Source organism: Nothobranchius furzeri, chromosome 18 (genome assembly GCF_043380555.1).
Source record: "Nothobranchius furzeri strain GRZ-AD chromosome 18, NfurGRZ-RIMD1, whole genome shotgun sequence".
In the NCBI taxonomy this organism is placed as follows: Eukaryota; Metazoa; Chordata; class Actinopteri; order Cyprinodontiformes; family Nothobranchiidae; genus Nothobranchius; species Nothobranchius furzeri.
In genome coordinates, this window is record NC_091758.1 from 46,578,701 (window position 1) to 46,602,012 (window position 23,312).

General features: G+C 44.0%; 1 protein-coding gene across 2 annotated transcripts in view; it reads right to left on the reverse strand.

Moving 5' to 3' along the window:
* The window catches only part of LOC107396948 (disheveled-associated activator of morphogenesis 1), an 88,185-nt gene that overhangs the window by 14,862 nt on the left and 50,011 nt on the right, over positions 1–23,312 (reverse strand). For both annotated transcript variants that reach the window (XM_015976799.3, XM_015976798.3), the window contains 4 exons: positions 16,929–17,035; positions 7,668–7,756; positions 4,372–4,540; positions 2,615–2,722 (listed from right to left, as the gene is read on the reverse strand). In XM_015976799.3, the coding sequence (XP_015832285.3) occupies positions 2,615–2,722; positions 4,372–4,540; positions 7,668–7,756; positions 16,929–17,035 (473 nt within the window). The remainder of the gene's footprint in view (positions 1–2,614; positions 2,723–4,371; positions 4,541–7,667; positions 7,757–16,928; positions 17,036–23,312) is intronic.

The following is a 23,312-nucleotide window of genomic DNA, read 5'->3' on the forward strand; positions in this document are numbered from 1 at the left end:
CTTACATGTAAATCTATGTTATCTGTACATCCATCCATCCATCCATCCATTTTCACCCGCTTATCCAGAGTCGGGTCGCGGGGGCAGTAGCCTGAGTCGAGAGGCCAAGACTTCCCTCTCCCCAGCCACTTGGGCCAGCTCTTCCGGGGAAATCCCAAGGCGTTCCCTGGCCCGGCCCGCTCCGACAGCTTCTGGCGTTTTAAAAAAGTATCCCAGGGGCATGGTAAGGGTCGGAGATGTTTAGTCTATTTAATTACTGACAATATAAAATGATTTCTTCGGTTTTAAAGTGGGAAGTAAACTCTGACGGCGTAAAATCCAAGCCGATCCCATTCATTTTGCTTACCTTTGTTGCCTGCCAACATGGCGTCTACGCTCTGAGAGTCACGTGACGTCCGGAGCTCTATATGCACCCATTTATGGACTGATTGGCCAGCTTAAGATATTTCACTGTCGCGCCTACCTACAAGTGGTAGTCTTTTTTCCCCCGTGTGCTGTCCAGCTGTAAAGAACTGATGTCTGAGTGCCAAAGACAAGCCTTACAGTTTTACTCTTGCAGGTAGAGCAGTATGGCTTCAGCTATAATGCCTCGGCTGACACCAAAACTTCATTAGAAATATTTTTGGTTGTTTTAAATCCCACTGTACACAGATGAGAGAAACAAAAGAGAAGGGGGAAGAGGAAGAGAAGGGCTGGACGGTGGTGCAGTGGTTAGCCCTGTTGCCTCGCAGCAAGAAGGTTGCAGGTTTGAAACTCAGATGCTGCCTTTCTGCGTGGAGTTGCGTGTTCTCCCCATGCATGCGCGGGTTTCCTCCGGGTACTCCGGTTTCCCCCACAGATCACAACATGCCCTATAGGTTAACTAATGTACGCTGCTTTGGATAAAAGCCTCTGCCACATAAATAAAAAAGAAAGAGGTGAGGAGAAAAACCACAGACCTGCCCCCAAAGACCCAAGGAAGACGGAGGAGTTCCAAGCCCCAGAGATCCAGAGGTCTCCTCCGGAGTGCAGAGACCCGGGGGAAGTAGGAAGCTGTGTGCTTCATGTCACACACACACACACACACACACACACACACACACACACACACACACACACACACACACACACACACACACACACACACACACACACACACACACAGTCTCCAATAGCAACATTGATCATGCATGTTATTGTTTACTACACTGTGGGGCTTAGGAAGACCACCACGCTTCTCTACACATGTTAACCCACATGTCTACTATCTTAAGAAGGCTCGGTAGACACAACCTGGCTGTGTGGATACCGCCCCAGGCCAAGCTGACCAAAGTGTGAAAACACCATAAGGATCCAGGCAAGTAGCTGTAGTATTTTCTATTGCTATTGAGAACTTTCCGCTTTCCCTAATGCCAAGTTTGTGCCAATGACAAGGTCTTCAATTTCGTCAGAGTTAAACTTAATTAAGATGGAAGAGAAGCAGGAAGTAATCTCTGCACTACATTCAGTGTGAAACCGGGGTTAGCGTGAGGAGATGAAGGTGTGGAGAACTGTCTCAAGTTCAGAGCGGGACAGAATGGGACTCAGCTTAGCAACGTTCCTGAGATGGAAGAAGGAAGAGCCAACAAGAGAACTGACATGAGAATCCAGGGTGAGAGCTGGGTCAAAGGTCACGCCAAGATTCCTGACAGAAGGTTTTGTGTGAGAAGCAAGCTGACCAAGAGAGTCTCTGACTTTGGGAACCAGCTTATCTGGGGCACAGATGAGGATCTCAGTCTTATCTTCATTCAGCTGAAGAAAGCTCCCACCATCCAGGTTCTGATGGAGTCTAAGCAGGTGTGTAACAGCTGCAGCTTAGACATCTCATGGGGCTTAAAGGAGATGTACAGTTGGATGTCATCTGCATAAAGATGGCAGGAGGATCTGCTAAAGAGATAGAAGAGGAAGAGCAGAGGCCTCAGCACAGAGCCTTCGTGGAAATTTTTGAACATTCTCAGTGGCCTAGTGGTTTGAGTGTTCACCCTGTGAATGGGACACTGGGCTTGAAATCCCAGTCGGGTCCAACCCATCCTGGGGCCTTCAACTACCAGATGGTTCCCGAGCACAGCCAGAGCTGCAGCTCACCGCTCCCCACAGGGATGGGTCAAATGCAAAAATGTAATTAAACCAACGTGTGATGATGACTAACTGGACTCTGACTTTGACTTTAATGACAGATGCTGATGGAGTTGTAAAGCTACAATTTTTCATGATTGCTTTAGATGAGAAGAAGGTTATAAACTGGTCAGGAGTTACTGAAGTTACAGCTCCAGTTTGCTTCAGCATGAGGTGGATTACTGCAACGTTCATAGACTGATATGCAGGTCTGCTGGACAATGAAGAACGAATAATTAACACAATGACAGGAGTATGCCAGTAATATGTCTGATAGATTAGGTTAATTGGGTCAAAAGTGCTCTAGACGAGTTCATAAAGTTCTGTAGGAAGGTTTGTTAGTCTCCGGCGGGTGGGCAGCAGCAAGCAGTCACGCCAGCGTTCACCACACCCAGAATGAGAATAAAGATTGTGACATGTTCTAGTGAACCAGAATGCTTCTGTTATACCTGATTCTCTACAGTGTGCTTGTGCTTCTTACTTGACTTTAGAAGCTTCTGGAACATTCTGTAGCTCCTCGCTGAAGATGGCAGCTTTTGGAAATTTCTCCTCCAGCACAGAGATCATGTAGTGCAGCAGCGTGAAGTTTCTGCAAACACAAGTCTAGAGCTGAAACAACTAATCGATTTAATCGATTATAATCGATTATTAAAATAGTTAACAACTTTTTTAGTCATCGATTAGTTGTTTAATAATCATATTTTACCGCATAAAGTCTATTTTTTACCACAATCTGACATCGGTTACAATCTGTTAAATTTGTCACCAGTGTGTGGCAGTAATGAGCCACTGATCTACCAGTGGAGCTGTAGAAGAAGAAATGAGCCAATAAGTGCCCTCGCTTTTCATGACGTAACACGTTACTGACGCTCATCTTGCTGTGAGAGATGGCGGAACAACAAGAAATACGGAAGAAAAATAGAAGCGACAAAACAAGAGAAACCCCGGACAAAAACCTCACGAGTATGGGAGCACTTCACTAGATGCCTTGAAAAGACGGGTGACCTGCAAAATATGCAAAAACCATCTAGCATGGCACGGAAGCACGACGTCCCTAAGTGAACATTTGAGACGAAAACGTGGGGGCAGATGCGGCAGAGGAATGTCCGGTAAGTAACAGAAAATAAACAAGCTAACGCAGATCAAATTTGGGACTTAGTGTTAGCTGAGTTCGTTATAGTGGATGTTAAACATGTTTTTTTTGCCACATCAGTCTACGGTGTTCTACTTCTGATTGACTAGATGCAATCGTGAATGTCCGTGTTGTGTATCATGCGCTTGCCAAATTTAGCACGTCTGTTTATAAGAATGTTCTCGTTAAGAGAAAAACGGCACAAACCCATAACTGTGTTCCTCATTCAAAAAAGGACAACTCCGCGGAGAAAAATATACAGACGAGCTGTGTCCAGGTGAATATAACGCGGCATAGTTGTACGCTTTCAATTTTTAAATACAGGAGAAATTCAGAAAGTCCTTTTTTTACTATTAAAAGGCTGTTTTACCGTCTAACGCTGTAAAACGCCTCACAACACATTTTTGTCAAAATAAATGATCACTGTATATTGTTAATTAATTCAAATAATGTAATATTGATTTAGTGTTGTAGTGTGTGTGCTGCTTTATTTTATATGTGTACTTATTTCAGTCTATTTGTGTTTCTCATGCAGAAAAAAACAAGCAACGATGGACAACTACATGGGGAACAAGACACTCACCCCCCAGCAATGCATACCAGTTACAAACTCTATTCTAGATTCTACATTATTTTTTATGGAATTTACCTCATATTTTGATGCCAAAAAATTATTCTGGACTGATATTTTGCACTGTTTAGCTCATTTTACACCGCTGACTGTGTTCTTGTGCAATAAAATAGATTGCAGTCAACTGCACAATTCTCTTATGTTCTTCTTTTTCTTAACTGAAATGTATTCATCACTTGTATAGGTTAAATAGCTAAACAATAACAAACCGATTAATCAATTAATCGAAAAAATAATGGACAGATTAATCGATTATGAAAATAATCGTTAGTTGCAGCCCTACACAAGTCATTTAGGACTTAGCACCAACCTGCTGTAACATGGGCAACAGTCAGGTAGTCTATAGCCAATGGTTTCCATTTCTAGAGGTATTCAGACAAATACCTCCAGAAATGGGCCAATGAACCCCTCAGGTAAGCAGAAAAGCAGGACTTTCTGTTGACCTGAACAGCTGTGCTTTACCTGTAAAACCTACCTGTCGATGCTAGACTTAGTGTCAGCCATCTTGTTGAGACTGGACACTCTGAACCCATAGGCATTTCCTCTTTGTCCCTTGTTCATGTAGTTTCCAAAGGCTAGTATGACCTGAAGAAGCTGACAGAGAGCTGGACTCTGGACCACCTCTTTAGAAGCGAGACTAAGAGCTGGAAGAAGGGAGAAGAAGAAAAAGTTGAGGAGTGAAGCAGAATTCAGCATTAAATATCTATCCCTACAACAAGTATTAGTCAGTAATTGTAAAGTAATCAACCTTTTCTTCCAAAAACAACAAGGAAGCGTGTTTTCTTCTCATCCTCTGTATTTCTAAGGGAAGCATACAAACGGCTCTGAGTTCTGTACCATGTTGGTGGTTTGAATTTGTTTAGTGATGTAACCTATTCAGACAGATTAATAACTGCATGAATTTATAAAGCAGGAAACATTATTAAAGGGACATTGAAATGTTGAGTTACACAAGTGGAAAATGCTATTTTTAACCAGCCCAGCCATTCTTCTGACCCAGCTGTACTCTTCTTGCTTTAGCTTAGCATCAACACAACGACTGAATGGATCCAACTAGCATTGGGAGTAAAAAAGTCAATAAAATCACTCAGTAGTGATCCCAGTTCTGCTTGGTGACCTAAATAATTACGCTGACTGACAGTGAAAATAATTAGTAACATAAAGGAATCAAAGGCACCATTTTAGATTCGGGACTACTTTATGACAAAGGTGTGTGTGTGTGTGTGTGTGTGTGTGTGTGTGTGTGAAATCCTGAGTCCTGCAGCTGGCGGTTTGCTAGCAACTTTTGCATCTGTGTTTGTGGAAGCAGGTGTCTTGGGGGCCTGATGTTGAACTGAAAAACGACCTCAGTAACTATTCTGGATGATAGTACAGTCCTATCTGCATTAATAGCTCATTAACACAAATTAAATGCTGTTCGACTATTAACATATGATGAACATGTGTTTCCAAACTTTCTGGACATCTCTTGTGATTTAGTTTCAACAAATTTCTTCACATGTTCAGCTGACTGTCCCATTCAGTAATAAAATGCAATTGCGAAGGCTCTCTCTCTCTCTCTCACAGGAAATAATGGGCAGGACTCTCAGAGAGAGAGAGAGAGAGAGAGAGAGAGAGAGAGAGAGAGAGAGAGAGAGAAAGAAAGTGAACGAGAGAGAGTGAGCGAGAGAGAGAGAGTGAGCGAGGAAGAGCGAGAGAGAGCGAGAGAGAGTGAGAGAGAGAGAGAGAGAGAGAGACAGAGGGAGAGAGCGAGAGAGGGAGAGAGTGAGCGAGAGAGAGCGAGAGAGGGAGAGAGAGAGCGAGAGAAAGTGAGCGAGAGAGAGTGAGCGAGGAAGAGCGAGAGAGAGTGAGAGAGAGCGAGAGAGAGAGTGAGGGAGATAGTGAGCGAGAGAGAGCAAGAGAGAGAGTGAGCGAGAGAGAGAGGGGGGGAGAGAGAGAGAGAGTGAGCGAGAGAGAGAGAGAGAGAGAGAAAGGGAGAGAGCGAGAGAGAGAGAGAGAGAGAGACAGAGAGGGGGGGGAGAGAGAGAGAGACAGAGAGGGGGGAGAGAGAGAGAGAGACAGAGAGAGCGAGAGAGCGAGAGAGAGAGAGAGAGAGAGACAGAGAGAGCGAGAGAGAGAGACAGAGAGAGACAGAGAGGGGGGGGAGAGAGAGACAGAGAGGGGGGGAGAGAGAGAGAGAGACAGAGAGGGGGAGAGAGAGAGAGAGACAGAGAGGGGGGGAGAGAGAGCGAGAGAGCTGCCTATGTACACTGGCTCATTCCAGTCTCGTCCCTGGTGTCCAAAACGGCTTTTGTCACTTAAGACAGCGTTTCCCAACCCTGGTCCTCAAGGCACAGTGTCCTGCATGTGTTCCATGTTGCCCTTGTAAACATCAGTGTGTCCCTGCCGCCACACACCTGACAAATGAATGAGTGATTAACAGGCATCTGCAGCACTTGTCCTCCTGAGATGGCAGTGTAAATCATGTGTGCTGAAGCAGAGGCATGGGAAACATTCAGGTTAGTGTGCCCTGAGGACCAGGGTTGAAACATCTCCAGACTGAGAGGGTTGGTGTCCAAACATGAACCTGAAATGGTTCTCCATGCCGTTACCTCCTCCCATCTAGATGACTGTAACACACTCTTCACATGTTTTGACAAAAAGCCCTTGACCGCCTTCAGGTGGTCCAGAACTCTGCAGCGAGGCTCCTAACTGGAGCAAACAGAAGAGCACACATCACTCCTGTTCTGGTGTCTCTGCACTGGTTACCCGTTAACTTTAGAGTTCATTTAGAGTCCTGACTAGAACCTTCAGGGCTCTACATGATCAAGCTCCTCCCTATATTACTGACCTGTTAAAGCCTTCTGCTCCAACCCGGTTCTGCTGTAATCTAAAGGGTTCTGCTCCAGCCCGAGCCCTCAGGTCCACCCACCAGAACCTTCGAGAAGTTCCAAAGACCAGATATAAAAGTAGAGGTGATCGCTCCTTCCAAACTCTGGAATGATCTTCCTTTATCCGTACGCGGCGTTGACATTCTGGACACTTTAAACAGCTGAAGAGCTTTTATTTAAAGCTGCTTTTAAACCTTTTATTTTCTCATTTTTAACTCAGATTAGTTTTAATCTGTTTTATGACTTTTATAATTTGATCAGTTTATTGTTTCTGATGCTACTCCAGTTCTATGGTTATATTGTGATTTCTTAGTAAATATTCTATTTGGTGAGAGGTAAATTTTATTGTATTTATCCTAGTGGATCTGTAATTAAACAGGTAAACTAGTACTAGCACATTCAATGTAAATCATTCTTGCTTGTTTGTGGAGGCTACAAACTTATTTTCTGCACCATGATACAAATACATCTTTAAAAATCCCAGTGCTATTTCTTTGTCCCGTGCTGCTCCCAGCCTTGTTAGTGTTTAACTAGTTGCACCTGCCTCTTGTAACCTGATCACCTCCTCCCAGTGTATTTAAGCCCTGTCAGTCCTTGTGTCGGTTTGTCTGTTGTCCTTGTCTCTCCATGTCAACACATTTCTGTTCCTGTAGTTTTTGTGCTCCCAAGTCTCTGCAGTAAATGGATTTAAGTACTTTGCTGCCTCTCAGAGCTTCACTCAACTGCATATGGGTCCAAAACCAACACTCCTGAAAACATTCCTGCATTTTCTTTCTTTCTTTACGATGAAAATTACAGAACTCTCATTATACAAGTGGGTCAAGCTGCACAATCAGTAGCTGCCAAATACTTCTTTGACCCACTGTAGCACAAGTGTAGATGTCTAGGACTGAACTCTTACCTGTGATTTTTGGTTGGACCTCAGCCACTCGTTCAGTAAACTTCTTCTTGAAGTGAAGAGCTTGCAGTCTCTGTTGGTAGTGATTTATTCTGATGGAAAAGGGAACAACAGTGAAAGAACACTGAGACGAGCCCAGAGCATCAGGGTTGGTCTAAATCATGCCTGAAACACTGCTGACAGAAATCTGACAGGTTTCTTAAAGGAGGCTGCTCATTTGAGAAGCAAGTTTTAAAGACCAAGTTCACTTTTTTCAACATGTTTGCATTGGTCTCAAGTAAAACGCAAATATCTTGTCAGTCAATCTCTGTGGTAAATGGCCTGTATTTGTAGCACCATGTGAGCATCTGTGTGTGTACACACGCGTGTATATGTAAGATTTCTCTATAGGAGCGTCCAATAGAGAGTATGAGGGGCCACAGATCTGCCCCCCAAAGATGCGTAGGAGATGGAGGGAGCTCCAAGTCCCAGAGATCCAGGAGCTGTCCCAGAGCGCTGGGACCCCAGGGAGACTGTAACCAGAAAAGCCCCTGCCCCCCTCGAGAGATGCAGAGGATTGCTCCGGGGGCACAACCAGCAGCCGGCAGAGTCCTGGGGGATATCAGCGGCATGCCCGCAGGCCCACCCGCAACCTCCCACCCCCTAGCCGGCCGAGCCCAGAACCCAGCGACCCGGGACCCAGGGGCAACCACCCCCGCCGGGGACCCAACAGAGCCCAGGGACTCAGATCCCACCAGGCAGCCACCGGGATTGATCAGGCAGATGCCAAAAATCTTAAACCCACTGACCCGGGAGCCGCGAACAGTCAGGCAGACCAAGGCACCGCACTCCACACCAGGTGTGGCAGGGGGAGGGGAGGCAAAGATGTATTGACCCTTTGCACCGACATCACCTAATCACGTGGGTCCACCATGGTGGACGGCAAAAGCATGTAAACAGTGAGCGACACGAGTACTAAACAAAGGGAAAAGTAGAGCCTGAAATTGTTTTTGCGATCAAAACAAAAACAAAACTCCTCCAGCATTCCTTCAACTAGTTCATGCCCAGTTCAGTTATCAGAAGAAGTAGCGCATCTAGCGGGGACTCATAGAGAGCGCTATGCTAACTAGCTTACCAACGTTAGCTTACGTTCTCTCTGCAGCTGTTCACCGATGTAAACATGTTGCTGACTTTGCCTAAATTCACCCCTCTGGATTTATAACTTCATGTTGTAAACAGCGTTTCACTTTACACCAAAGCTGATTGTTAAAAAGTCCGCATCCCTACCAGCTTCTGTTACTGGTGGTGTTACCGGGTCCAGCTGCTGCTCTCACACCGGAATGAGAAGATCTCTGAACGCCGACGCTCATATAAATAAATAACGTCATTTTAACACACATAATCATACATCGGAGCTTTAATATTGTTAATAATTGTCTCGCTTTACAAAACAGTGGACAGCGCGCAGCCTCCGTGGTGGTGAAGTAAAATTAATTCTATTAGAAACAAAATCTTTAGCATCCTCCCTAATGCGATTTCTTCTTCCTCAGTAAGTGAGGCAGCATCAGAGGTGACTGTAGAACCTCATCTGTGCTTGAACCGTTTTGATCCAGTTGAGCTTTCAGAGTTATCAAAAATATTAGCTTCATCTAAACCTTCAACTTGCATTTTGGATCCAATCCCAACCAAATTATTTAAAGATGCATTTCCTTTGGTTACTGACCCTATTCTAGATATAATCAATAAATGGGTATTTACCACAAGATTTTAAGGTTGCTGTAATCAAACCTTCACTTAAGAAGCCTTCTCTGGATCCAGATGACCCAATGAATTATAGACCAATATCTAACCTTCCATTTTTATCCAAAGTCCTGGAGAAAATAGTGGCCATCCAAGTATGTTCGCATTTAAACACTAATGCTCTGTTTGAGGAATTTCAGTCTGGTTTTAGAGAGTATCACAGCACTGAAACTGCATTAGTGAGAGTTACAAATGATATTCTCATGGCCTCAGATAAGAATCTTGTGTCTGTTCTACTCTTGTTAGATCTCAGTGCTGCCTTTGACACAGTTGATCACAATGTTCTTGTAGAAAGACTTGAACATGTTGTAGGGATCAAAGGAACAGCGTTAGGCTGGTTTAAATCCTACCTGTCTGACAGATTTCATTTTGTAAATGTACATGACAAATCTTCTTCATACTCCAGGGTTACTTGTGGAGTACCACAGGGTTCAGTGCTTGGACCAATTCTTTTTACTATATATATGCTCCCAATTGGTAAAATCATTAGACAGCATGGGATAAACTTCCACTGTTATGCTGACGATACTCAGTTATATTTATCCATTAACCCTGATGAACCTAATCGGTTGGGTAGATTACAGGCTTGTCTTGAGGACATAAAAAATTGGATGACTCTAAACTTTTTGCTTTTAAATCAAGACAAGACGGAAGTTCTCATCTTTGGACCAGAAATCCAGAAAAGGAAATTGCTTAGCCAATCGCCTGACCTGAATGGCATTACATTAATCTCCGAGAACAAAGCAAGGAACCTTGGTGTTATCTTTGACCAGGACATGTCATTCAAATCCCAGGTTTCACAAGTTTGTCAGATTTCCTTTTTCCACCTTCGGAGTATTGCTAAGATTAGAAGCATCCTTTCCAGGAGTGATGCTGAAAAACTAGTTCATGCATTTATTACATCAAGACTGGATTACTGTAATTCATTACTCTCAGGAAGTCCACAGAATGTAGTTAAAAGTCTTCAGCTTGTCCAAAATGCTGCAGCTAGAGTTCTGATGAGAATTAAAAAGAGAGATCATATCTCTCCTGTCTTAGCTTCCCTACATTGGCTACCTGTTAAATTCAGAATAGATTTTAAGATCCTTCTTCTCACATATAAAGCTCTTAATAATCAAGCTCCATCATACATCAGTGATCTGATTGTTCCATATGTTCCTAACCGAGCACTTCGCTCTCAGACTGCAGGTCTACTGGTGGTTCCCAGAATATCTAAAATTAGGATGGGAGGCAGATATTTTAGTTATCAGGCTCCTCTCCTGTGGAACCAGCTCCCAGCTTTAGTCCGTGAGGCAGACACTTTGTCTACTTTTAAGAATAGGCTAAAACATTTTTATTTGATAGGGCCTATGGTTAAAATCTGATATTAGCCTAGATCTGGACAAGTGGGGGAGTAGAGGGAGGTGGAGTGTACAGTCGGTAAAGACGGCTCTCCCTTGCCCTGCCTCCAACATGCCTACATCTAAATAGGATAGATTATCCAGAGTTATCTCTGTAGTTATGCTGCTATAGGCTTAGACTGCTGGAGGATACACTGACCACTTTTCACACTCTACTGCTTTCTTCTACAATCTGCTCTTTAACTGTATTATTTCCTGCTATTTCAGCTGTTAACTTTATTTTCTCTCTAAGTGTTTTTCTCCCCAGAAGAAGCTACAACGATGTTCTGCTGAGCTGTGGTGGCCTCATGGAGGGGGCCATCGTCTAGCACACTGCTGCTAACCACTTAAACATTCTCCCTCTCCTGATAATAACTTTTTGGTTTCCTTGACGTTGGATGTGCTACTACTAGTTTACCCGTTTAATTATAGATCCACTAGGATAAATACAATAAAGTGTATCTCTCACCAAATAGAATATTTACTGAGACATCACAATATAACTGTAGACACATTGTGTGTGTGTGTGTGTGTGTGTGTGTGTGTGTGTGTGTGTGTGTGTGTGTGCGTGTGCGTGTGCGTGTGTGTGTGTGTGCTCTGTCTTCTCCATCCCCAGTGAGTTGTGGAGGATGGCTGCTTATACTGAGCCAGGATTCTCTGGAGGTTTCTTCCTGTTAAAAGGGAGTTTTCCTCTCCACTGTCGCTTTATGCTTGCTTGGTATGAGGATTGCTGTATAGTCACTGACACTAGTCAGTGACGATGCAATTTGCTGGGTTCCTTATATAGGAAACATTATTTCTGATTGGCTTAATGAACTGACCTGAATTGGAATTTTTATCATGTGAAGTGCCTTGAGACGACTCTTGTCGTGATTTCGCGCTATATAAATAAACTTGAATTGATTTGAATTGAAATACCTATCCATCAGGATTATCAATAACTAGTATAAACACATCACATTTATCCCTGTCCCTGTCTTCCTCGTGAAATAAATGAACGTTAATCTTACCCGCTAAAAACACATTCGCTGCAAATCTGAGGCCTGCTAGCCTGCTTGATTGATCGCTGTAATTCATCTCCGTCATCAGTCTCCATCAAAGTTATTAAAAAAACAAAACAAGGTGAGTTTACGCCCTTGTCTGTTAGTGCAGCCGACCACGCAGCAAGCTAAAACCATTTTACTGTCAAATAAACTAAATAAAAGCCATAAAAGGCTACAAACTGGCTAACCCTTTTGCCGTCCGTCATGGCGAATGGGGCGGTCACATTAGTGGTGTAGCGTGAGGAAATATGGGTTTTTCTGTGCAAAAGGTTGTATTTGCCCGGCTGGATCAGGGCTGGGTCGCTCAGAACTTTCACCCACAGATTAAGACCTGAACGCCAGCAAGTCTGGAAGAAACCACAACATCTAACACCTGCAGTGCCAGAAAAAGGAGGTCTCATGAAATCTAGTCATAACAAAACAAAGTCTTAAACTTCCCTTTCATTATATTAAATGTTAAATAATCATTTTATCATTTTGCTCATTATAAATGTGTTTTAATCAAATGAATGATTATTATGCTTTGGGTAATCATAATGAACTATAATGAATCAATACTTAATTAAATAATGTTTGAAGATGTTATAATGACCTTCACACACACACACACACACACTCTCACAGTAACTCAAAACACATTTGCTGACGCACAAGTTTGCTTTGGGAAGAGAAGTGGTTTTTGGTAAGTTAGTCAGTTCGAGTTTGACAACGAGAGAGAGCGGACGTGCTGAACGAACACCACGGGGAAGGGAGCCTGCAGCCTCCTGTCCCCCCCCATGCTATTTCTGTCAGGCCAGACAGGATAGCTGAAATGCAACCAGCTAACGCAGACTCGTCCAGAGTCTTTGAGTTCTAAGTTAATTTAAACTTGAGAAAGCGCATCTGCGAACGCGTCAACAACGTGTACCGGGGGGGCAACTCTGGACCGGATCGCCAGCACACCTTCGTCTCCTCTGCCAGCCAAGGTGTCATCTGGAGTACACACCCTCCTGGGATCCGGGTCTGAAAGGGGGTCCTCGTACGGTGAGGCAGCACACGACCAGATAGCGTTCTGATGCATCTTTTCTAATAAGAACTAAGTTTAATTCAAACCATCATTTTCACTCAGATTCGCCTTTTCTCTCCCTGAAGCAATCTCACACATACATGCACGCAGTCATAATTCCATCATTCTCAAATCTTAGCACATCCAACACAAGGTCTATTTGTGCAAGCTTAAAATATCAACTGTTAAAGATTGTCCAACAAGGTTGCCAATGTTGATTATTTTTCCTATGATTGTCATTTCAAATCATTAGTTTAAATTGAAGAATTAAATTCTTAACTTTCAAACTTGTCTCTTCATTGAACTGAAACACAGACACACGGATATGATCGTCAGTTTATCGATGAAAACAACCTTTGAGTCTTCTTATTTCTATAAAATTTGGTTATTAATTTATTAAAATTAATATTCCGAATTAATATGTAGAATGGTTCCTCTTTAATAAAAGAGCCATAAGCCATTACGCTACAGTGGCATGACGTCACGTGCAAAGGGTCAATAGCAGCAAAAGAAGTCCCAGGAGAGGGGATGAGTCAAAGGCCCCACCAGACATATACAGTCATACACAGACACAGTCACACACTCCCTCCCTCATGCTCACACATGCACATACAATCTAAGATGTACAAAAATGCACTTCAAACACCCACTCATGCTCCCCATACACACCCTATTCACTCTGGTCCCGACACTGCTGCACAAGGGTACAACCATTACCAGTTCCCGGAGTTTGACCCTTTCTGCTGGGGTGTTGAAGAGCAGCCTAACCCTAACCCCAACGCTGAGCCAAGCAACCCACCAGCCCAGACCCCAGCCAGACGGCCAGATCTCCCTCCTAGCCTCCAGCCCCAGGAAGCGAAGCGACAACAGAGGTGATGCTAAGACCCCTAGTCTCCTTCCGCCTGCTCCAATACTGTGTTGGTGTGTGTTGATGAGGTGTATTCGTGGCTGTGGTGAGTGGGCAGTGCAGGCATCGTCTGGTCTACGCCAGCTGATGCCACCACACCACCCCTCTTCCCCCCACAGCCCTCTGTGTCTAAGTGCAGTTTAAAATTGGAAGTGGAAGCTCCCCCACTGGCCCCAATAGACACCTTCACTGCCAAAATGCCACCCAGGGCATGGATTAAAATGCCTTCTGTTTCGGTAAAACTTTTAACAAAGTTTTAACCAGGGGTTTTAATGTTGATAATTCGTCCTTTAAATGTTAACCTTTTAGTCTTGATTTTTGTTAGGCATTATGTTAATAATGCTTTCCATCTGTTTGCTTGCTTGTTTTTAAAACCTTTTATGGCAGTTAAACCCATTTTAAATCCACTGTCACATTTCTTATGTTACCCCCTCCTTCCCATTTTAACAACACATGTTGGGGACGTAACAAATTGGGGCTTGTCCGGGACATTTTAACTACATCAGACCGTGAAGGAATGTACAAAATCCCTGGGTGGTGGTATTTTAATGGTGTTTTATTTGTTTTAAGGTTTTAAGCAACAGATGGCTTTGTGGCTGACTGGCGAGTGCTTCTGGAGGCCCCGCCCCCGCCGGAGGATCCACTGCTGGATGGGCTCTCAGAGCCTACAAGCCTGATCCAGCCCAGCATGAGGAGAGGACATGTTGGATCCAGAAATGTCCCCCTGCCGGCAGGCTCAGAGGCTCTCCCTGTTGAGAGACCTGTTTTTACCTAGTGTTGCGGTGAGGAGGGTAGTGTTGGTGTCCCTGTGGACAACATCTGGGGAGCACCCCAGGGAGTCTGGGTGATGTGCTAGTCAGAGGCCTAGATGAATCCTGCTGATGACCCACACCTGGGATAAAAAGGCTGTGCCTTCAGCAGTCTGGGAGGCAGCAGTGCAGGGTTCTGCTGTCCTCCACGCCTCAATTTGTTTTCAACCCCTTTGTTTGTAACGAGTTTTTAACCTCTGGACTTGGGATTTTAAAGGTTAACTGTTCTGGTTTTAAGACTTTTATTCACTTCGTTGTGTTTTTAAAACACCTTCAGTTCGGTGAAACGTTTTAATAAAGTTTTAACCATGGTTTTAATAGTTGACAAGTTGTCTTTTAACCGTTAACCTTTTTGAGAATTTTTTCGTTTGGCATTATTTTAATAATGCTCGCCATCTGTTTGCATTTTTTAGAACCTTTTTATGACAATTAAACCCATTTCAAACCCACTATCATGTTTCTTACGTTACCCCCCCCTTCACATTTTAGCACCCCCTGTCGGGGACGTAACACAGACGACTTTTTATTTGTGTCAGGAAATAATGGGAAACAAGGGTTTGGAGCTGGTGACTGAAGTCATTAAAATGTCTCTGAAATACATGCACACACTGTAAACACACTGTAAACACACTGTAAACACACTGTAAACACACTAGAGACGTGAATGTAGTGATGGCAGTAAAAGAGCTATGCCCTCTGTTGTCCTGGCGGAGAATTGCTTCACAACAGTGACACATAAACAGAGAAGCCTAAAAGGAAAACTTCTCCAAGAATACAATAATAATAATAATAATAATCAAATGTGAATATGCTGTTTAAAATTAAAATCAACAATTACTAATCTGGTTTAAATGAAGATCTGAAATGACTCATTACAGGAGACTTATTCATTTTAACCCATCTTTCATTAATGTAAAGTACGGGACACATTAAAACACTTTGGATTTATTTATTTCTGGGATTTAAACAAATTGTTCATTCAACAAAATATGATTGTAGTAAGTTTTAAAGTCATTTATGAGCCAGGAAAAGATAAGCTTTTTTTCAGAGTGTAGTCTCGTCTTCTGCATGGGAACTAGGGCCTGCACGACTTAATTTTTGTTAAAGTCGACAGTCAAGTAATGAAAGTCGAGTCGACTTCGACTAGTCGTTGATGACGTCATACACCTGAAGCGGCGGGTGGGGGGGGGGGGGGGGGGTCGGTAGGTTCGCTGGAGTTTTTGACAATTAAAATTGCGCCCACATTTTCTAAGTTAACACATCTCTTTTAACAACGGTAGTTTCTACATCCTACTTCAGTCCTCTCCCCCCTCCCCCTGCGCAGCAGCCGCAAACTGTTTCGCCTGCAGCCTCTCGGAGTTCCTGCTGCTCTAAACATTAAAATAATTATTTCATTTTCTGTTCCTCACTTCTGATTACCTTCAAAGGTGGTTTTTTGTTGCAACCAGCAGGTACAAAAACTAACTTGTTTTTATTTGACTATTTTTCTGTCCTGTCTGTTTATTATCTTCCTGCATCTCCTCTCAATCCTAAAGAGAAACTGCTACCTGCGTTCATATATATTCACCTCATGAGTTACCTTTGAACTGCAGTTCTAAAAGATCTACCGACCGCAAAAACAGCGGAGTGCCGCTGCTCGCCGGCCAACTACAACGGGACTGTTTTTGCTGCGGAGTTCATGCCGGAGCAGAGCGGAGACAGTGGAATCTTGGGGGTGCGTCACCGGAGGACAACAGGTGATGCACCTCGCTCTGCAGCAGCGAAATGCATCAGGCACAAATAACAGACAGAAAACATGAAAGGAAATGAGCCGACATGAACGATTGCGTGTTTAATTTGTTTTTAAGGTGGTGACACCTGATTTGGCCGTGCTCAGGACGCAGATGTCTGGAGCGTGCGTCAGCGATCAGAGCTTTGCATGCGCAAACTGGTGGGGGTGAGGGGAAGGTAAAATTGCAAGAGGGAAAAGGTCACAGTTTGGTTAAATGTCCGTTTTACCGCCGGTGTCGGTACCGACGCGCACAGCGCTGTCGCCTCCACCTTGATCCAGACGCGCAGGGGCTCATCACCTGCTGTCTTTTCCGAGGTCTGCATCTTGTCAGTCATTATCACGTGACAGCGACTAGTCGATGACAGGCATAAAAAGTCACTACAGAGCCGTGAAGTCGACTAGTAGACTAGTCGACTAGTTCGTACAACCCCTAATGGGAACAAGGAGTTAATGAAGGTCCACACAAGCATTTAAATTGTGTGTGTGTGTGTGTGTGTGTGTGTGTGTGTGTGTGTGTGTGTGTTTATGTACCTGCTCACGTCGTACAGGAATCGGTCCGCTTTAGCCATACGGTCCAGCTCGTGTTTGTGTTCTTCTAAAAGTTCGATGTCACTCTTCTCAGGAACAAATTTCAGAAGCTAAAATCAGATTAGCAAAACTCCAGTGAACACTTTGAGTATTTTATTCCTTAATTTATTCTTTTTAAGAATAAGTTCGACTCTCATTCACAGAAACAGAAATTAAGTTTCTATAGTAAGTGTTTATCCTGTGTAAAGCTCCTGTCAAATTTCTTTAAAAGGGGACAAATTATGCAAATCTGACTTTTAGAATTTTTTTTGTGCTGCCATTTGGGTCTCAAATGCCTCTGAAAACAGTCCAAACATGAAACCAGGAGCAACACCGACGTCTTCACTCTTCTGGATATCTCAAGTTCTTCTTTCCAGGTACTCCTGTAGTTTTGCGTGTTTCTTTTTCCTGATGTTGCCATCATTTGGTATTGTTACATCAACCACAACAGCTGTCCTCTGTTGTTTATCCACTTGGTTTGCCATCACCATCAATTTCACATGCTGTTGTGCTGCGTTGGTTGTTTGGAGTGGCCTCGAGACCAGCAGAGGGACAGAAGACAGAACAACAAGTTCTAGCCTGTACCAAAACAAATATGCTCCCCGATGTTGGCCTTGAAGACAGAAATCTAAAAACTCTCCCTGGATGTTTATGTAGAAGGGTGTGTTCTGTTTTCACTAAAAGTTGTAAAAATGTTGTATCACTAAAATGTCATTCTCAGTCAGTGGTTATTCATTATGTGTTTACAGCACCCTCTGTGGTTTCTTCGAGTGGTGCACTTTAGAAACGGCTTTATTTTGAAATAACTTTATTGAACAGGAAGTCCGCTCACTCTAGTAAAGCAAGTGAGCAAGAAGAAAGGAAACATATCGGCACACAGTTTATGGTGTCCTGTTGGAAAAAAAACACTGTCTACATCTTCTGTTTATGGTTGTATCGCCGGTATGTACTTAAAGTATAAGTTGCAACTTTGTTTTTTGTGCTATATGTTGCCCGCTAATGCTGTATTTAGCTTCAAGCTAGTCTTTTTGTTAAGCTAGTTACCCGCGATTTTGGAGGTTGTCTGGATAGCGTCAGTAGCACAAGTTCTCATAATTAGACCTGTGACATATACTGTGTAGTAGCAGTGTGGTATATAAATGCATATTATGCTGCACATATGTAAATCATAACTGTATTTTTTTGTCTTGTTTTTAGTTTTACCCTTTTCAATGTCAGTAAACCTGTTGACAACGCTCATCAGTCTTCAGAGTGGTGATATAAGAAAGGTGTTAACGCCCCTGCATCAGACATGCACCCATAACGGCACAGTAAAACGGCGGCATCCGCACGAACAAAGATAATGCAGTCATCGCACGCTAGAGTGAAGCTGACCACTACTACGCCTCGGAGCAACACGGCATGCAACGGTGAGCCAGCAGTCGTCACCTAGTCAACTCCAACATGTCCAGCAAGGCTTCATCCCTCAAGACCCGATCCGAAGCTTCGTGCGCCTCCTCTACGGGTTCTGCAGCAGCCAAAGCCAGAGCAAAAGCTGAGGCAGCCAAAGCACGTCTCCGCTTCGCAGCTAAAGAAATAGATTTGAAGGTAGAAAAAGCACAAATAGAAGTAGCAAAAGCTAAAGTTGAGGCATCCATCGAATATTTACAGCATGAAAACGATGTAGCGTCAGCCATTGCTGAAGCAGAGTCATTAGAAGCAGCTGCTGCCACACAGACAGAAACACGCAGCAACATCTGTCCCTCAGTAACAGCAGAAATAACTAAACAATATGTCATTGGCCAATCTGCATTTGTGAAAAAGGAAAATGATTATGCTCTTCAACAATCACAAGGGGAAAATGTAACACAAAGTAAACCAGAGCTCACCTGTGATCAGCCACCAAACCCTAAAAAAGATAATGACCCACAAAAAATTCCAGTTGGTCTACCAGATGATCCAGACCGTGGCCAAAACTCTCCAGTCATTTTCCCTTCTCATGCTGATAAAAATTACAGTACCAATTGGTCAAATCAGGTGTCAGCATCTAGCTCCCATGATGCTAGACCTTTATACAAAGAGCCTAGAGAATCAAATGCGAGTGACTTCATCAGATACTTTGCTCGTCGTGAAATAGTGGCAACAGGGCTACTCCAGTTTAATGACAAGCCCCAAAACTTCAGAGCTTGGAAACGCTCATTTAAAAATGCTATAAGTGGGTTAGATCTAACGGCAAGTGAAGAAATGGACTTGATGTTAAAATGGCTTGGCAAGGAATCGGCTGAACATGCAGAACAATTCAGAGCCATACACATCAACAATCCAGTTAATGGCCTCAACATGATATGGGACAGACTTGAACAATGTTATGGCTCAGCTGAAGTGATTGAGGATGCACTATTTAAAAGAATTGATACATTCCCAAAAATCTCATCCAAAGACTTTGCAAAACTGAGAAAATTTAGTGACCTGCTCATGGAAGTGCAGTGTGCTAAAGCTGGAGGAGACCTCCCCGGTCTCGCGTTCTTAGATACAGCAAGAGGAGTAAATCCAATTATTCAAAAACTCCCCTTCTACCTGCAAGAAAGGTGGATCACGGTCGGCGCCAACTACAAACGCACAAAATGTGTCTCCTTCCCACCATTTAGTGTTCTAGTAGATTTTGTTGCGCAAGAAGCTGATGCTAGAAACGACCCCAGCTTTAATCTAACACCATCACCTGATGCACCCAGACCAGACAAATTACCTTGGAGGGCAAACAGACAAAAAGAGATTTCTGTACACAAAACTGATGTTGTCTCTCGATCTAGTTCAGACACTCAGAGGTCCCTGAACAAAATTGTAGATGGCGAAAAGCTTTGTCCAATCCACAAGAAAGCCCATCCTCTCTCAGTGTGCAGAGCATTTCGCATGAAAACACTGTTAGACAGGAAAACGTTCTCAAAAGAGAACGACTTTTGCTTCAGATGCTGTGCCTCATCTTCACACATAGCAAAGAACTGCAAGGCCAAAGTACAGTGTGCTGAGTGCAGTGATGAGAGACACTGCACGGCTTTGCACCCAGGACCAGCTCCCTGGCTAAAAGAAACCGAACCGGCAGCAGAGCATGGCGGGGAGCCTGACACCATTGAATCCGAGGAGATCACTTCTAAATGCACTCAGGTTTGTGGTGTGAACGAAGCAGGCAGATCTTGTTCTAAAATCTGTCTCGTTAATGTCTACCCAGCAGGCCGCCCACACCAAGCAGTAAGGCTTTATGCCATCCATGATGAACAAAGTAACATATCACTACTATGTCCTGAGTTCTTCGAGTTGTTTAATGACTGTGGCCCTAGTTCTCCTTACTCGCTTAAGACATGTGCAGGTACCAAAGAAACAATGGGTAGAAGAGCTACAGGTTATGTAGTGGCAGCTTTAGATGGTTCAGTCCACATCCCACTGCCTAGCCTAATTGAGTGTAAAAATATCCCAAATGACAGAGACGAGATCCCCACACCCAGTGCAGCTAGACATCACAGCCATCTAAAGTCAGTGGCTCACCTCATTCCTGCCTTGGACTCCGCCCCCATACTAATGCTTCTTGGACGAGATGTTATTAGAGCTCACAAAGTCTGCAAACAGATAAGTGGCCCTAACAACGCACCCTATGCTCAAAAATTGGACCTAGGATGGGTCATAGTAGGAAACGTGTGTTTAGGTGACGTCCACAAAACTCCTTCAGTAAGGACTCTGTTCACAAATACAACTGAAAGGGGACGTCCCACAGCGTTTGAGCCATGTCCTAATGTTTTCAACGTAAAAGAGAAACATTGTGGGATACAAGTTCCACTCAACTTCAGCGCTCAGCTGGCAGACAGCGCTTGTGAACCTGATCATTTAGGATGTAATGTGTTCAAACAAACCAGAAATGACAACTACATCTCACCTTCCATCCAGGACAATGCCTTCTTAAAAATAATGGAGGAAGGACTAACAAAAAACACAGATAACAGTTGGACAGCTCCTTTACCATTCAAAAATCCACACCGAAAGCTCCCTAACAACAGACCACAGGCCCTGAATCGCCTAATGTCTCTTCTTCGCACCTTTGAAAAGAAAAAAGAGATGAAGGAACATTTCACCACTTTCATGGACAAAATATTCCAAAACAAACAAGCAGAGATTGCCCCTCTACTAAAGGAGGATGAGGAATGTTGGTATCTGCCACTATTCGGTGTCTACCATCCCCGTAAACCCAAGCAGATCAGGGTCGTCTTCGACAGAAGTGCCAAGTATGAAGGCGTATCCCTGAATGACGTTCTGTTAACCGGACCAGATTTTAATAATCCATTGCTTGGGGTCCTAATACGCTTCAGAAAAGAAGCTGTTGCCTTCACAGCAGACATCGAACAGATGTTCTACTGTTTCAGCGTGCGAGAGCAAGACAGGAACTACTTACGCTTCTTGTGGTTCCGCGACAATGACATTTCCAAAGAAATTGTGGAGTATAGAATGACAGTCCACGTTTTTGGGAACAGCCCATCGCCAGCAGTGGCCATATATGGCCTGCACCAGTCAGTCCTACACGTTGAACCAGACTGCGATGCAGATGTGAAGCAGTTTGTCATGCGCGACTTCTATGTTGATGACGGACTCAAATCTCTACCTACTGTTGAAAAAGCCATATCTCTACTCCAAAGAACCCGAGATGCACTTGCAAACTCAAATTTAAGACTGCATAAAATAGCAGCCAACAGAAAGGAAGTTCTAGAGGCTTTCCCAACTCAAGATCACGCCAAAAACTTAAAAAACCTAGACTTTGAATCTGATTCAGTGCCCATGCAACGCAGCCTAGGTCTCCTCTGGGACTTGAGTAAAGACTGCTTCACCTTTGAAGTATCTGATGAGCCAAAGCCCTTTACTAGACGAGGTGTTCTATCAACAATAAACAGCCTCTATGATCCGCTGGGCTTTGTAGCACCAGTAACCATACAGGGAAAGTCAATTCTACGAGAACTTACAGCTGAAAATGGGGACTGGGATGCTCCACTGCCTCCTGAAATGGAAGAGTCCTGGACACAGTGGAAAGACTCACTCAAAGACCTGCCTAACATGACCATTCCCAGAGCATACACAGACATTTCTCCTTCAACAGCTGTGAGAAAAGAGTTGTGTGTTTTTTCAGACGCATCTACCAAAGCCATAGCTGCAGTGGCCTATTTAAAAGTGACAGATGCAGAAGGACACACTCAAGTAGGCTTCGTAATGGGTAAGGCTAAGCTGGCACCACGCCCAGATCAGACTATTCCAAGATTACAGCTTAGTACTGCCGTTTTAGCGGTTGAGCTCGCAGATCTTATCTCAGATGAACTTGACTGTAAACTAGATCACACTACCTTCTACACAGACAGTAAAGTAGTCCTAGGCTACATCTACAACGAGTCTAGAAGATTTTATGTCTATGTCAGTAATCGTGTGACTAGGATCCGCAGATCTTCTCAGCCACGCCAGTGGCACTATGTAGCTAGCAGTCAGAACCCTGCAGATCACGCCACTCGTTCTGTTCCTGCATACCAGCTGCCGCTTAGTAACTGGCTCACTGGCCCTGACCTTTTACATCAGATTCAGAGTCCTCTAAACGACTCCTATGACCTTGTAGAGCCCAGCATGGACTCAGATGTAAGACCTAAGGTAACTGCACTCAAAACAACAACCTCAACTAAAGAACTGGGCTCAGACAGATTCACCAAGTTTTCTACCTGGAAATCTCTCACACGTGCTCTTTCTAGACTAATACATGTCATCCACAACTTCAAATCACCACCAAGCAAAGACAATCGCTGTAATGGCTGGCATTACTGTGAAACGGGACTTACTGTGGATGAGTTAAACCAAGCTCAGAACCTTGTCATTCGAGCAGTACAGCAGGACGTGTACGCTGAAGAAATCAAGTGTGTGCAAAAACATGGAAAACTACCCAAAACCAGTCCTCTCAAAACCTTAGACCCCTATCTGGACAAAGAAGGACTCCTTAGAGTAGGTGGTCGTATCGGAGACTCAGACATTAGCCAAGGTGAGAAAACCCCTCTCATAGTTCCCGGCCACCACCATGTTGCAGCGCTTCTCATAAAGCATTGCCACGAGCAGACCCAACATCAGGGTCGCCTTTTCACAGAAGGAGCCGTTCGCTCCGCAGGATGGTGGATAGTGGGCGGTAAAAGAAAGGTGAGCACAACCATCCATCACTGTGTTACTTGCAAAAGACTTCGTGCCCCTTTAAGCACACAAAAAATGTCAAACCTCCCTCCAGACCGTCTCACAACAGATCCCCCGTTTACGAATGTGGGCTTAGATGTGTTTGGTCCGTGGTTTGTGTCTTCACGACGCACA